This window comes from Mastacembelus armatus, chromosome 5 (genome assembly GCF_900324485.2).
Source record: "Mastacembelus armatus chromosome 5, fMasArm1.2, whole genome shotgun sequence".
NCBI lineage: Eukaryota > Metazoa > Chordata > Actinopteri > Synbranchiformes > Mastacembelidae > Mastacembelus > Mastacembelus armatus.
The window spans coordinates 1,532,246-1,546,227 of record NC_046637.1 but is presented as its reverse complement, the minus strand read 5'-3'; the positions used below and the strand labels follow the sequence as shown (position 1 = coordinate 1,546,227).

At 46.5% G+C, this 13,982-nt stretch overlaps 1 protein-coding gene across 9 annotated transcripts in view; it reads right to left on the bottom strand.

The window, feature by feature from the left end:
- The window catches only part of LOC113129966 (dedicator of cytokinesis protein 3-like), a 131,575-nt gene extending 120,733 nt beyond the window's left edge, over positions 1 to 10,842 (bottom strand). For all 9 annotated transcript variants that reach the window (XM_026306242.2, XM_033325205.1, XM_033325202.1 and 6 more), the window contains exon 1: positions 10,301 to 10,842. In XM_026306242.2, coding sequence (XP_026162027.1) covers positions 10,301 to 10,337 — 37 coding nt within the window. In that variant the 5' untranslated portion in view covers positions 10,338 to 10,842. The remainder of the gene's footprint in view (positions 1 to 10,300) is intronic.
- Positions 10,843 to 13,982: the final 3,140 nt, after the last annotated feature.

The following is a 13,982-nucleotide window of genomic DNA, read 5'->3' as shown; positions in this document are numbered from 1 at the left end:
TGTACTGTAACACACACACACACACACACACACACACACACACACACACACACACACACACACACACACACACACACACACACACACACACACACACACACACACACACACACACACACACACACACACACACACACACACACACACAGCATTTTGTGGCTCCACAAGTTAAGAAAGAAAAGTGAAGAAAAGTGAAAATCTCTGGTGCTGCTGCATCGATTCTGATCCGTTTACCAAGTTGGCAGTGTGATATTAAACCAGCTCTGTGCTCTTTACTCTTCATCTTCATCATCTTACTCTCTTTCTGTCTGTCTGTAATGCTGTCACACCCAGCACGTGTCAGCGAGAGGCTGAGGTTACCTTGCAGGACGGTTTTAAAACGTTAAGGGGTGGATCAACTTCACAGTAGGAAAGAAATGAAGAAGAACAAGCACTCAGAAGAAGAACAGCTGTTAGTGATATCACACACACACACACACTTAGAGACACTCATGGACTGACAGTAGCACACTGCATATGATCCCAGCTCTCTAAGTCTAAAAACATGAATTTACACTCACACACACTTTCTTAATCAGGTCAATGGAGACGTCTGTCAGTGTTTGAGCTGGAATTATGGAGCGAGGGAGAAGGACAGTGTGATGGGGTCAGGAAAAGATGGCGGAGGAAGAGAAAGGAAGAGGAAGTGAGAGTGTGAGGTCATGACATGACCAACACCCCGATTAGAGAAATGAAAACAAGTGGTCTATAACTGATGCTAATTCTGACCCGTGGTGCAGGCCGCTCTCCTACGCTCCTGTTCACGTTCCCCTTCACCGCTGCAGTAACTGTTCCCACCTGGGACCCATACACACGGTACATTAACTGTGGTGGACGTGCAGAATACTGATGCCGTGGATCGCTCGTACGGGACGCTCACACTGACACAGTACTGTGTTTACATGTCCTGCTCTGATCACATAAAGGAAGAAAACCTGGACGCTTCACGTTTGTGGGAGAAGCTTCTGATGGAGCCAAACCGGAAGGAACATATGGGAACCCAGCAGCTTTGGAGGAGCCTGATACACGTCCCTGACAGAGAACAAACACACAAACAGCAGATGTGATGGAAAACAGCAGCACACTCAGGGATGTGGACACAGCCTTATTTTGTACGTCCTGATGTGTTTGGAAAATGGAAGAAACAAACACACTGTGGTGTTGAAATAAAGGAGTTAGGGGCAAAAAGAGGCAGCAAGTGTTAATTAGTGCCATCATTCTTGGTTGTGTTGTTCTAATTTAAGGTAGGGAAGAGTCGACTAATCATGATGATGAAGACAGCGTTATCAGAACCAGCTGCATTACTCTGAGCAGCCAGACGCACTGAGAGAAACAGGATGTATGATCCGAGCCTGAGCTCAGTGCAGTTATCTTCCATTTTTATCTGAAGCCGTGCACAGAAACAAATAGCACAGATTTGACTAGTGACAGTCTGACTGCACAGCCTGTTTCTGTCTCTCCACTGAACCTGCTGACACCCTAGAATTGCCTCCCTGAAACCTTCTGCAGTCCATCTGTCACGGAAACATCCCGTTTCCAGGAGTCCCGGTCCACCAAGCACGGCGGCTCTTTCAGATAAAGCTTTTACCGTTAGCCTCCACGGTGCCGTAAACCCATCTGACCCACAGACTGTGAAACCTGTAGGCTCCAGAGCAGCACATTGACCTCTGGCTTGTTCCTGGTGCCTCCTCACCCTCAGCCACTCAGTGAGACCCATTACCAGCCCATTCCAGTAATTCAGTGGGATGCTAGCCTGCAGGGCGCACACATAAAAGCCAACACACACACACACGGACTGCACTCACTACAGTGTGGACAGAGAAAGGTGCCTCATGGATCTGGGTTTGGACCACAAATTGACACAGCTATCAAACTATAACACCAACATAAGACTCAAAGAGAATATGTCTCCCTTTTAAATCTAATATGGAGGATCTGGTTTCTGATCAGGCACAAACTATGATGAACCTTAAATCGTTGACAGTCGTTTACGTGTTTAAAGAGGTTCTATGTTGTATTTTAACACCGTGGTACTGCTGTTTGTACTGCAGTAAAGAATCAAAGTACTTCTTCCCCTGCTGCCTGTACTGCTGCCATTTAACCAGGGCTCCTTTGTAAAAAGGTTGTTAACCTCAATGGGATTTCCTGCTGATTAAATACAGATTAAATACAATTCAAATGGACACCATTGATTAAGCTTCTTTCTAAGTTGAAGACACCACACAGACATTTAGCTCCACTCACAGATAAAACCAGGCCCCGCCTGCACACTGTCACACTGGTTGGTTAACACCTGTCATTCAGAGCATGCTTACAGCCTGAGTTGGACCCTCGGTAGGATCCTAAACCACCTGCTAGTCCGGCTCAGGCCTGCTAAGAAACAACAGCTGGGTGGACAAGAAATGTAAAAGCTGAAATATTTGGCAGCTTCTCACAAAAAAAAAAAAAAAAAAAAAAAAAAAAAAAAAAGGAGCAGGAAGACGAGAGCGAGCAGCCACTGGACTTCCACGTCTGATCTGCACGGCAGAGCAAAGATCCTCAGGGATAAACAACTTTAAAAAAAGAGCTGCACTCAAGTGCAAAGCTGCCACCTTGCATGAGTGACAGAGAGAAAAATGTCTTTATTCTAAGAACTGATGAGAATTAAAAGTGACAGGAAACTCAACTTCAATCTGATATCGACTGAACAAAATGTGCAGAGGAGAAAGATGAGCTGGATGGATGGATGGTGCGGAGGAACCTGATCTATAAATAGCATTTCTATGTGAAATATTCATTAGTGTAAGTGTGAGGGATAGATGGATGGGAGGGGGACACTAGAAAACAAAATAGAGATTAAAGGCAGGAGGAAGAGAAGATAACAGGTGCAGTATTTACAGATATAGACAGGAGGTACAAACACTGAGATACAGGTTTGAAAGGAATTGGAGGGAGAGAGTGAAAAAGAGGCCATGAAGTGAGAGAGGAAACAAATAATTGGCGTCTGCTCCCTCAGCCTGCGGTGTCACCCACCATTTGTCTCCTCTCCCATGCTGAGACAGGTAGCGACAGGCAAAAAAAAAAAAAAAAGACAAAAACACAGGGACAATCTTGGCTGTGCAGCACAGGAGCAAACACAAACATGGACTAAACGAGGAGGCGTTAAACCCCCATCACCCTGGCGCCTGAATAAGGAATCGTTTCCCTCACCTCGGGGTCCAGGCTCATTAAAACGGGCTCAGGTTCTGTACGAGCACGAGTCACCGCAGAGAGAACCAGGGAGAACGTGGTGAGCAGTGAACCAAAAACATCCAGCACCAGCAAGAGGCGGGTCACAGATCATCAGTCAGACAATCAGGAGTTAAACAGAAAATATTAGACTAACATTTACCGTGACATTTGGAGTTTTAGTTTTCTGGACTCGGGAGCTCAGAGTGGTGTTTTATTACTGATCTTAAAGATCAGCACTGCTGTGTTCAGCTCTTTTGTTTTCTTTCAGTCTAACTCTGTTTTTCATGGGTTAGGGTTCATGGTGAAATGCGAATATAAACTTTATCAGGCGTTTTATAACTAAAACTCTCAGTGAAAGCAAATCTAGGCTTTCATTAACTTTCATTCATCAAAATGATGAATGCAGAATGACACGGGAACAAGGTTTTATTGAAAACTCATTTTTCCTGAATGAACCTAAAGGCTCGGTGCAGGTTGATGAAATAAAATATTTTTCCACTTGCTCTCCGTCTGTGTTATAATAAACTACATGGATGTGGATTTGGCCTGGATCCACCACAGGTCTGCTCCCCACGCTGCAAACACTCCTGTCGTCTTAAGCTGCAATAAACCGGAGATATTGTGAAAGGTGCAGCTCTCCGGAACATACTCTGGGCCAGCTGCAGGACTGAAGACCTCCTGAGCCAGCAGACCTTTTTAAAGCACTAATCAATAAGTACAGAGACAGGCAGGCTGGCATTGCATTTCAGGAAACTATGGTGCTCAGAGAGGTGGAGAACAGCTGACGCCTCCTTTGGCTGCTCGTCACAGGAAAGAAAGTGTGTGTGTGTGGGGGGGGGGGACGAGAGTCAGACATAAGACGGGAAGAAACCGAGGTATCACAGTCCAGTCGATCTGACTTATGCTAATAAATAAGCGTCATCTGCATAAACACACACACACACACACACACAGGTCAGTAAGGGCCGACTGCAGCCTGGAGGAGGCTGTTATCAATTTATATCTTCCAAGTATTTGGAGGCTCCAGCTGGTTCCATCGTGAATGTGTAACTATGGCGACTGTAGTTGAGCTTAAAGCCTCGCTGACATCGAGACCTTTTGTGTTCAGTTACACAAAACACTCAACAATTACACAGAGCTTATTCACAAAACAAACACGGCAACATGAGTTTAAACACTCAGAGTTATAAATACCAGCAAATAAAACCTCAGAGGAACGAGAAACTCACTTCAGTAGAGCAGGGGAGAGCAGCACTGGGAACCAGTCAAACCAGTCACAACAAGACGAGGCTAAAATGTCACTGATGAAAACTCTAATTTAAAAAAGGCTTTTTACAACAGAACCAAGAGTCCACTGGTCTCTGGCTCCACTGCTCCAGTTTCTGGACAACAATGGTCTACGGCACAGACCGATAAGCTGAACCAGGTTCTGGATTCAAACACATTACGCTGAGGACACCACATTCATTGGTGCTGTCGGTCTCTGGATGGGATCTGGACTCAGTGACACAAAGACAATCACTGGTTGTTTCCTCTCAGCTGGGAAATGAACGATAAAAGACTCCTCACTAATGCGTGGGCTAACTTTGGTGAGTATTGTGTCTCAGGGGTTCATTAGTGAAGTAACAGGTTCAGGTTCTATTGGACTTACTTTGCCAAATCAACCCGTTTTGGCAGGTTCAAGCCGACATATGTTTGTGTTGTCGCTGTGAGACACTGATCCGGGCTCTTTGTGAGCCGCCTCTCTCCTCTGGATGGAGACTGAGAAGTTGGACCGTTGTTATGGCGATGGTCAAACCAGTCTTGCCAGGGTGTCCGCGGAAACGGAGTGTAACCATAACGACGACAGAACTTTCCTCCTGAATGTTGTTGTGTTTAAAAACCCTGGAAGTGCACACACACACACGCGCACACACACACGCGCGCGCACACACACACACGCGCACGCACACACACACAGGCTGACTGCCAGCGAGTGATGCAGCCCACATCCAACCAGAACCACATGCACTGAAGTTCTCTCTGACACACCGACCACAACTTAAAACTTCATTCTTATTCTCCTTTAAACTACTACTATAAAAAAAAACTTACTCTGGTGCAAAGTATAAACCAGAGTCTCTGCTCAGACACAACCTAAAGCAGTTTATCACCAGAGTCAAACCTTGGACTTTTTCCTGCTCTACATTTATCTGATAACTTTAGTTTCAGAATCAGATGGATCCAACAAAATACAGTCTGATCATCAAACTTTATTGATCCCTGGGGGGAAATTCCCAAGATACACAGCAGTATGGAAAGTACTTCAAATTAGAAGTACATAAGGTAGTTAACGTCAGCTACCCAGCGGTATATAAAGTACTTCAAATTAGAAGTATATAAGGTAGTTAACGTCAGCTACCCAGCGGTATATAAAGTACTTCAAATCAGAAGTATATCAGGCAGTTAACGTCAGCTACCCAGCGGTATATAAAGTACTTCAAATTAGAAGTATATAAGGTAGTTAACCTCAGCTACCCAGCGGTATATAAAGTACTTCAAATCAGAAGTATATCAGGTAGTTAACGTCAGCTACCCAGCGGTATATAAAGTACTTCAAATCAGAAGTATATCAGGCAGTTAACGTCAGCTACCCAGCGGTATATAAAGTACTTCAAATCAGAAGTATATCAGGTGGTCTAAAACAACAGACAGATACAACAGGACACTGGCAGGGACAGAGATTCAAGTCTCACCAGAATCTGACAGCAAACAGAAAGAAGTTCCTGGTATCAAAATCACAAACCTGCTACAAAACACACATGATGCAAAATCACAGACAGGAAAGAAACTGCAACTACACACACATACACACACGAAAGCACACAAAAGTAATCAGACACACACTTGGATGAGCAGATACTATTCATGATTTAAAGAGAAGTGTATAAATGTGCAGCTCAGCGGAGGTAGGACGGACGCACGCGCGCGCACACACGCACACACACACACACACACACACACACACACACACACACACTCCGCTGGAAACAACAACATCACGTGCTCAGCATCTCTCTGCCAGTCTGTTCACGTCACCACAGCTTCATTCTGTCTCCACCTGAGCCTGAACGGTCTGGTCTGGTCTGGTCTGGTCTGGTCTGGTCTGGTCTGGTCTGGTCTGGTCTGGTCTGGTCTGGTCTGGTCTGGTCTGGTCTGGTCTGGTCTGGTCTGGTCTGGTCTGGTCTGGTCTGGTCTGTCAAAAACTTTATTGGCATTGTTTGTCATTGACCTTTAGCTTTAACACCACAGTTTCCTGTCACACACAACAACAAGCCTTTCCACTGTTGGAGTCCAGCTTTTATTCCACAGGAGCTGGTTGATTAGAGACAAATCTGGGTCAGTGAAGTTGCTCAACACTGTGAAACCAAAATCTTCACCGAGCAGGTTCACGTTCCTGGCCATGGAACCTCCACACTAACAAATACCTGTAACACACCAAAGAGAAAATCTGTCCAAGATGTGTTTTAAATCAAAACGACGTGATCAGCTCATCAGGGTTAAAGCCTCCACACACATCAACTGGTCCACTGGCCTGGTGACCTAAGACCTGCTGAACAGGATCTGTGAGGATCTGGGACCACACAAACCTCTACAGTAAAAATCAGACTCAATCAGCAAAGAAAATCCATGTGGTGTTCACAGCTCTGAGATGTGAAAGGCCAAGTCAGCACCGTGAGGACAAGAGACGGGGGGGCGACGAGGCCGGAAGAAAAGCAATCACCTTGATTCGCTCTCAGGTTAAACGCACGACGTGGATATTTCTCACCAGACGAAGAGGCAAAGGAGAAAAGGTTTCACCGCTTCAGCTCAGACACAAACACTAAAATACTGTAAGTACCTGCAGCCTTTGAGGAAAAAGGGAATAAAAACACATCATTGCACAGAAAGGCCAGGTCCTTTATAGAGCTGCATAACAGGCTCAAGGCAGCTGCTTCTCTCACAGTAATTAAACAGCTTTTCTGCAGAAGAAAAGAGTAAACTCACCAATATTTTCCAGTCTTATCTAAAGCTTTTCACCTAAATGTCATAAAATTACATTTTACAGAAAAGCATCAAATCTTTCTGGAGAAGATTTTTACTTTAGGGGCAGTTCTTTCTTGATTTCTATAAAAAAAAAAAATTTAAAAAAAAAATAGTAAAACTGTTTGTCCTGTTCTTATGGGCCTTGAAATAAAGCACTTAGGAAAAAAAACAGGATGCTGATGTATTTTGAATTCACATTATCATGATATGTCCTCCACCAATTTCAATTACCCCCATCAGGCCAATTAGTTCAATTATTTACACCTTGGTGCACCACTTAAAGAGGCATCATCCATCAAAGCTTTTCAAAATAAAAGCAGGACTCCTAAGACTCCGCCCAGATGATATTTGACAGATGGATAAAGCCTGATGCAGGGACAGGAGAAACAAATGACACAGAAAAGATCATTAAGGTGCGTTTAAAGCTGAGCGGCAGGTCGCTCCATCATCTGAGAGGAGCCGCGATAAGGAGGAGGCAGAGCACAGCTCCTCTCTCTCTCCACACGCTAAGACTCACCAGGGGCAGCAAAATGAAAAACTGGCTCAGCATAAAGAACAGGGAAATAAAAGGTGCTGAGTTTGACATGAGGAAGACACATCTGTCACTTCCATACTGTCCTAGTTTTATAGCCAGATGAACGTGATCTGCCGTGTGTGTGTGTGTGTGTGTGTGTGTCATAGAGGTTAACGTCGGCCTGTTGGCTGACTTTATGTTATTCAGAGGAAAATGCTTTTCCTGAATATCTCAGAGATGAAAAACTGAAACTTCCTCTGGTAGAAACAAATGTTGCATGTTACACTTCGCTTTACAAACCTGTGCAACGTGTTTCAAAGTAAAACACTGGCTCATTTAAATCCCCCTCGTTTAGCAGGTGCGGATGATACAGTGTGTGTCTGATGTTCATTTGTCCGTGTGTGTGTGTCGTTCTCTGTGCACGTCCCGTGTTATGGCGAGTGTGAGAACTGAGTGCTGTGCTGTGCTGTGCTGTGCAGTGCAGCCCTGGGGGAGGTGAAGCCACATTCAGGAGCCTCTATGGGCGCCACAAAGCTGCATTCATCCAACTGAATAGCTGTTTTCTACAACCAGGCTCTAGTCATCCCAACTCCATTGGAGCGCCTCTCTGAGTTACCACTCTCCCTGCCTTGGTATGCAAAGGCTTATCCAGCAGAAACACAAACGGTCGGATTAACAAAAGACACAAAACACACTTACATGAAAACACTGAAGGGATACGTGAATCTCCTGTCTCCGGGGACGGGCGTTTTGGAGATGTTGAAACACAAGATTAAAGGATTTCCGGTTTCTGGACGTCTTTTGTGTGCACCTGCTTGACTTTCATTTGCCACATTCATCACTTACTGTCACTGTGAAGATAAAATACAGCAGCGGATTTGCATGTGAGGTGCAGTGGGACGGATGGTGGAGGACAACATGATAAAGCCTCAGAGGGTCACAGTGCTGGTTACAGAACCGATTCTCTGTGGGTGCTGCTGCTTCTAATATCATAAGGTAGAACCCAAAAGGTTTTACCCTGCAGTGTGACAAATCACCATCGTGCAGAGCGAAAGGCTGGAGAGTGCATCCTTCATCTCGTGTGTTACAGACTGCAAACAGCAGTATTTATAGTTGCCTTCCCACACTGCCACATTACAGCGGCGTCCTTGTGACGCCTGTTAAACCCCGCAGGCTGCGATGCAGCTCTGATTTTAATGCTAAAAGGCTGCAGACAGAGAAAATCAAGAAGCCACAGCGTGCAGTCGCAGCTGGAGTCGACCGAAACTATCAAGCAACTTCTCATTCAAATTCAGGTTAGCTTTCTTTCCAATTAACAGAGTGCCAGAGTCATGATTCCCCACATTGACTTCCTGTCAGCACAGCCCCGCCCCCCTCACTGCACACATCAGTGTCGAGTTAATCGGTCACTTGGAAGGGCCCAGGCAGCTGTCAGTCGATGGCACCTCATTTGAAGACCTTATGCTAATTCTGCTGGACTGTGCAAGTTCTGATTGTTTTCCACATCATGGTTGAGCTGCAAATCAAAACCTGACAGCTTACAAGACGCTCATTAAAAACTCACATCACTGGCAGGAAGATGCATCAACCCAATAAAGGAGTCTAGAGACCTCAGTCCAAACAGGCCGAGCCTCAGGTGGACTGGGCCGACACTGGACGGGCTTCGACTATTGATGCTCTGGGTCTAAATTGAATGGAGGGTCTGACATCAGGAATCTATGGTGCAAAGTAACTGTGTCAAACTGGAATCTGGATCAGCAGAAACCCTGAGTAGAGCTGCAGAATCAGTGCCCGGCGTGTGCACGTGAAGGGGACCTGTGATAACCAGGTGAGGAGGACCTGTGATAACCAGGTGAGGAGGACCTGTGATAACCAGGTGAGGAGGACCTGTGATAACCAGGTGAGGAGGACCTGTGATAACCAGGTGAGGAGGACCTGTGATAACCAGAATCAGCTTTATAGGCCAAGAAACAAGAAACGTGACTCCGGTTCACTAAGTGAAATAAGTGAAATTAGAGAAAACCAGCTACAGGTGCAGCTACTAAAAACACTGCGACACAACAGAGGAGAGAAACTACCAGACAGAAGTGACCTGAGTCAGAATATGAAGATCCAAGTGTAACAGGCTGAGTCTGACAGGACTCAACATGGTGGGAGGATCATGGACTAATGGCCCCTAAACCAGACTGTCATCTGAAAACTGCGATCATATGGCATCACTGTCTGTACGTACACACACACACACACACACACACACGCACACGCACGCACGCACGCACTCACACACGCGCACACACACACACTCATGTCATATATTCACAGATATGACCCGCAGAGACGTTACAGACAGACCAGAAGTGACCAACTTTAAACCATAAACCCAGACGCCAATAAAGACGGAACCAGCACCAAACATGTTGCACTGAGCTGCAGGACAACAGACACAAGGACAGACATCACTGACGGACTCACCAACTCCGATTTTCTCGTCCTCCGTCGGCGTCCACATGATGTCCCGCTGTGCAAAGAGCGAAATCCCCTCAGAAGTGTAATCACCCGGAGCGTCGCTTCATGGGAATCCTCGGTCCTTGGTGTTGGCCAGAGAGGGAGAGACAGAGGAGGAGAGGAGGAGAGGAAAAGTTACTTCAGCTGTTCAGGGTGACAGGAGGGAGGACAAATCGCTTCTCAGGGGTCGAGGCACAACAGAATAAGTTGAACCGAACATATGATGCCTCGCACCTCGGCAGGTTGGCGCATGGCGCAGTGTGTTTGTCCGGCCCTGCTGTAGCCGCTGCGCTCTGCGGGGGCACGGACTCTGAAATCCTGACGCACAACCACTAAAGATCGAACCGGGCGTCACAGACGAGATAGAAGTCTGGTTTGTACAGGGGGGTCAGGGCACAGGTGCGACGGGACATTTAGAAAGACCTGCTGCAGGTACGAGGAGAGTGTGGAGTCGTTCGGAGGATCGAGAGCGCACAGAACTAAATCGTCAAACCACCGTCGTGTCACCCTCCCTGTCTTCTTCGCGGCGCAGCATCGTCCTCCTCTCTCGCCCCCGTCACTCTGCTCTTGTCTTTATATTCACACATGCATTTCTCCTCCTCAGCCGCTGCGGCTCACAAACTTAGCGCCGGAGAATGAAGTGAGGGAAGGGCGGTGCGGTCTGGTCGGTGTGGGGCGGAGAGTCGTGCGCAGACTGAGCCAAGATCAGTGTAAGAGGATCAGGCGAATGAAAATGCTACAGTGGCTTACATGGCCGAGAGAGAGAGAGAGAGGGAGATGGTGTGTGTGTGTGTGTGTGTGTCCGCTGCGCAACCCGATTGTTCAGTCCTGATACCTGCAGCACTGACCCCTCATTGTACGGTGTGTATGTGCGGGACTAACGGGGGCGCACACACCTGCTGACGGACAAACATGGGATTTACGCAAGAAACATAAACGCACCGCGGACACACACAGCAGCCTGTCAGTGGCTACACCTGTCATTCATCATATCAACACACACACACACACACACACACACACACACATAGTGAACATCGACACTCAGCAACAGACAACACGACAGCAGGAGTTGGTCCTGTGCACTGAGCCACCGTGCGCGTATTCCCGTGAAACACGCGTCCTGCACGCGCCTTGAAGGGTCCATAAGGTAACCATGGTGATCACCAGGGAACCTAATGGGGTCTGGTGATTGGACGAGACAAAAATACTTCGTTCATGAAAAGGTTCGAGCTGGGTCAGAGACAGAGGAGTCAGATCCGGAGTCAGATCCGGAGTCTGTCCTACAGAACACCTGGACGACCTGAGGGCAGGTGGACCGAGGGGAACAAAGGGGTCAGAGTAAATCCTGATCTAATTAGACTTGGACTATTTGTATGAAGTCAACTGATAAATAAAAAACTTTTCATGGTGTCGTTTTTTAAAGTATCCTCACTTCACTTTAGCTGCAATGATCAATCAGTGGGAAATCAATTATTAACTATTTCCCAAACCAATAATCGATGACGCTGCAGAGAGAAAAGTGTGTGACCCGCTGCTGCTGTTGAGTGAATATTATAGCAGCCTGTGGAAAATAATACGTGAAGTGAGGAAAACAGCTGAGGCCTGGACACAGGTCAGAGGTCACAGGTCAGACCAACGGTCAGAGCAGCAGCTGCAGCTTTGAGAAAACTGCATGTGAACTAAACTAACCCAGATCAGATCCAGGTCTGTGAACCAGGACATGAGACTTACGTTTGTCTGGAGCAGGAGAGAGAAGGCTGCTCATGGTTGGTTCTTCTGCTGCCTCGTACTGGCACTGGAACTGGTTCTGGTTCTGCACCGTCACATGAATCCGTGCTCCTCGTCCAGGATTTGCTGTGTTGGTGTTTGAGAACCAGCTCACAGAAAAACAAACAAACAAAACCTTGTCAGACGTGTTGGCTTGGAGTCAGCGCAGGTGCAGGTCATCACATTGATTATGGTCCTGCTGCAGGTCTGGGTCCCAGTCCAGCAGTGTCCCAGTGTGGGTCCGAACTGGGACCCGCTGCTGGTTTAGAGACTTTCCACTGGTGCCTTGTTCATACGTTGTTTTCCAAAAACTGGAGGTTATTTCCTGCTGCAAACAATTATCGATAAACTCCCAGCGTCTGTCACCGCTGCAGTTATCGATCATCACGTCATCCCAGTGTCACATGACCAGCACTGACCAATCAGAGCTCGACTTTCCCAATTTAAAAGATTTGACCTGGATTTGGCCTGAGTTCATTCAGACTCCACCCTCTACACTCACCTGTGCCCATATACACCTGTTAAATGAATGAAAGCATTGATTATCACAGTGAAATGAAACATAAGTCTGATAATAAACGAGGACTAAATAAATGAGGGGCTCACTCAGAGGGGGAACTGGACCAACACAGTTTACTCAGTTTAAGGAAACTAAAGGAAAGAAACAAGCTGCTGATTTTGTCAGGATGTCGAAACCTTTAAAGACTGACCAGCTCATGAATGTGTCTGACAGTAACTAATCTCTCTCGGTACACGTGTGCCTGTGTGTTTGGATGACACACATCAGTAAATACTGTCCTGTGGCCTCAGCATTAACGGGGTTTTATTACAGGGAAGCAGACAAAGCTCCAAGTGGAAATATGTTTTCTAGACTTGAAACTCTGCCTGTTGTGTTGCCTCCACACATGGTGCCAGGCTCTTCATTCACCTTTACAGCCCCTGCCCCCGTTTATGGTCCTTTCTCATTCTAATTATGAACACCCTGTTCCTCCAGGCTGGAACGGGGACAGAAGCCTTAGTATTCTGGTCTGTCGCTCAGAGAGGAGGAGGAGATTGGAGACAGGGACAAACAGGAAGAACAAATGAAACAACAAAGTCTCCAAAAAGTTCCTCAGACATTTTGTCGTCAACAACATGAGCCAGTTCAGCACAGAGAAGATTAGCAAGAGGAAAAGCTCAGTGATGTTACAGGACAGTGAGAACCTCAGGTTGAACACACCAGGCTCTGCTTTCTGACTGTGAGCAGCCTGTTTCCTCTCACATTAACATGGTGAGTGCTCATGAAGCTCTGCATGGAAATGTCTGTCTGTTGTGGTTTACCCACAATGCAATACTGACCTCTAGTGACTGACTCCAGTAACAACACACTAAACAGCCACTCTCTCCTGTAAGTTTCCACCTCAGTTCACTGAGACCTGTGGTTTTATCACCTGCTGTTGTGTAAAAGCCTCAAGTCCAGATGTTTGCCCATTAATATAAGACTCTCTGCTGGTAGAGCATGATGAGACGAGGCGAGGGTCAGCAGGAAGATGTTTTATTATTAGAGCAGACTGAACCATGTGCAACACCTCAGATTCACAGTTTGAGCCGATAGTAAAACTGTGGCTTTTATGGCTCAGAGAAGCTGCTGCTAAAAATAAATGACTTTGGGTTAGAAACCGCACCAACATGATGCGAGTACGACCTTCGGGCCCAACAACGTCCATTCACAGCCCAGACTTTGGCTTCAGTTTGAAAACAAATGTTGTATTGACTCAGCAGCAGCTTGAAAACCAGAACAATGAGTGACAAAGAAAGAAAATCCTCCAAACAGCTACAGACCCTCCCTGGAATCTGTCGCAGATTGTTTGACGCAGCTAAAACCATCACAAAGTTGTTT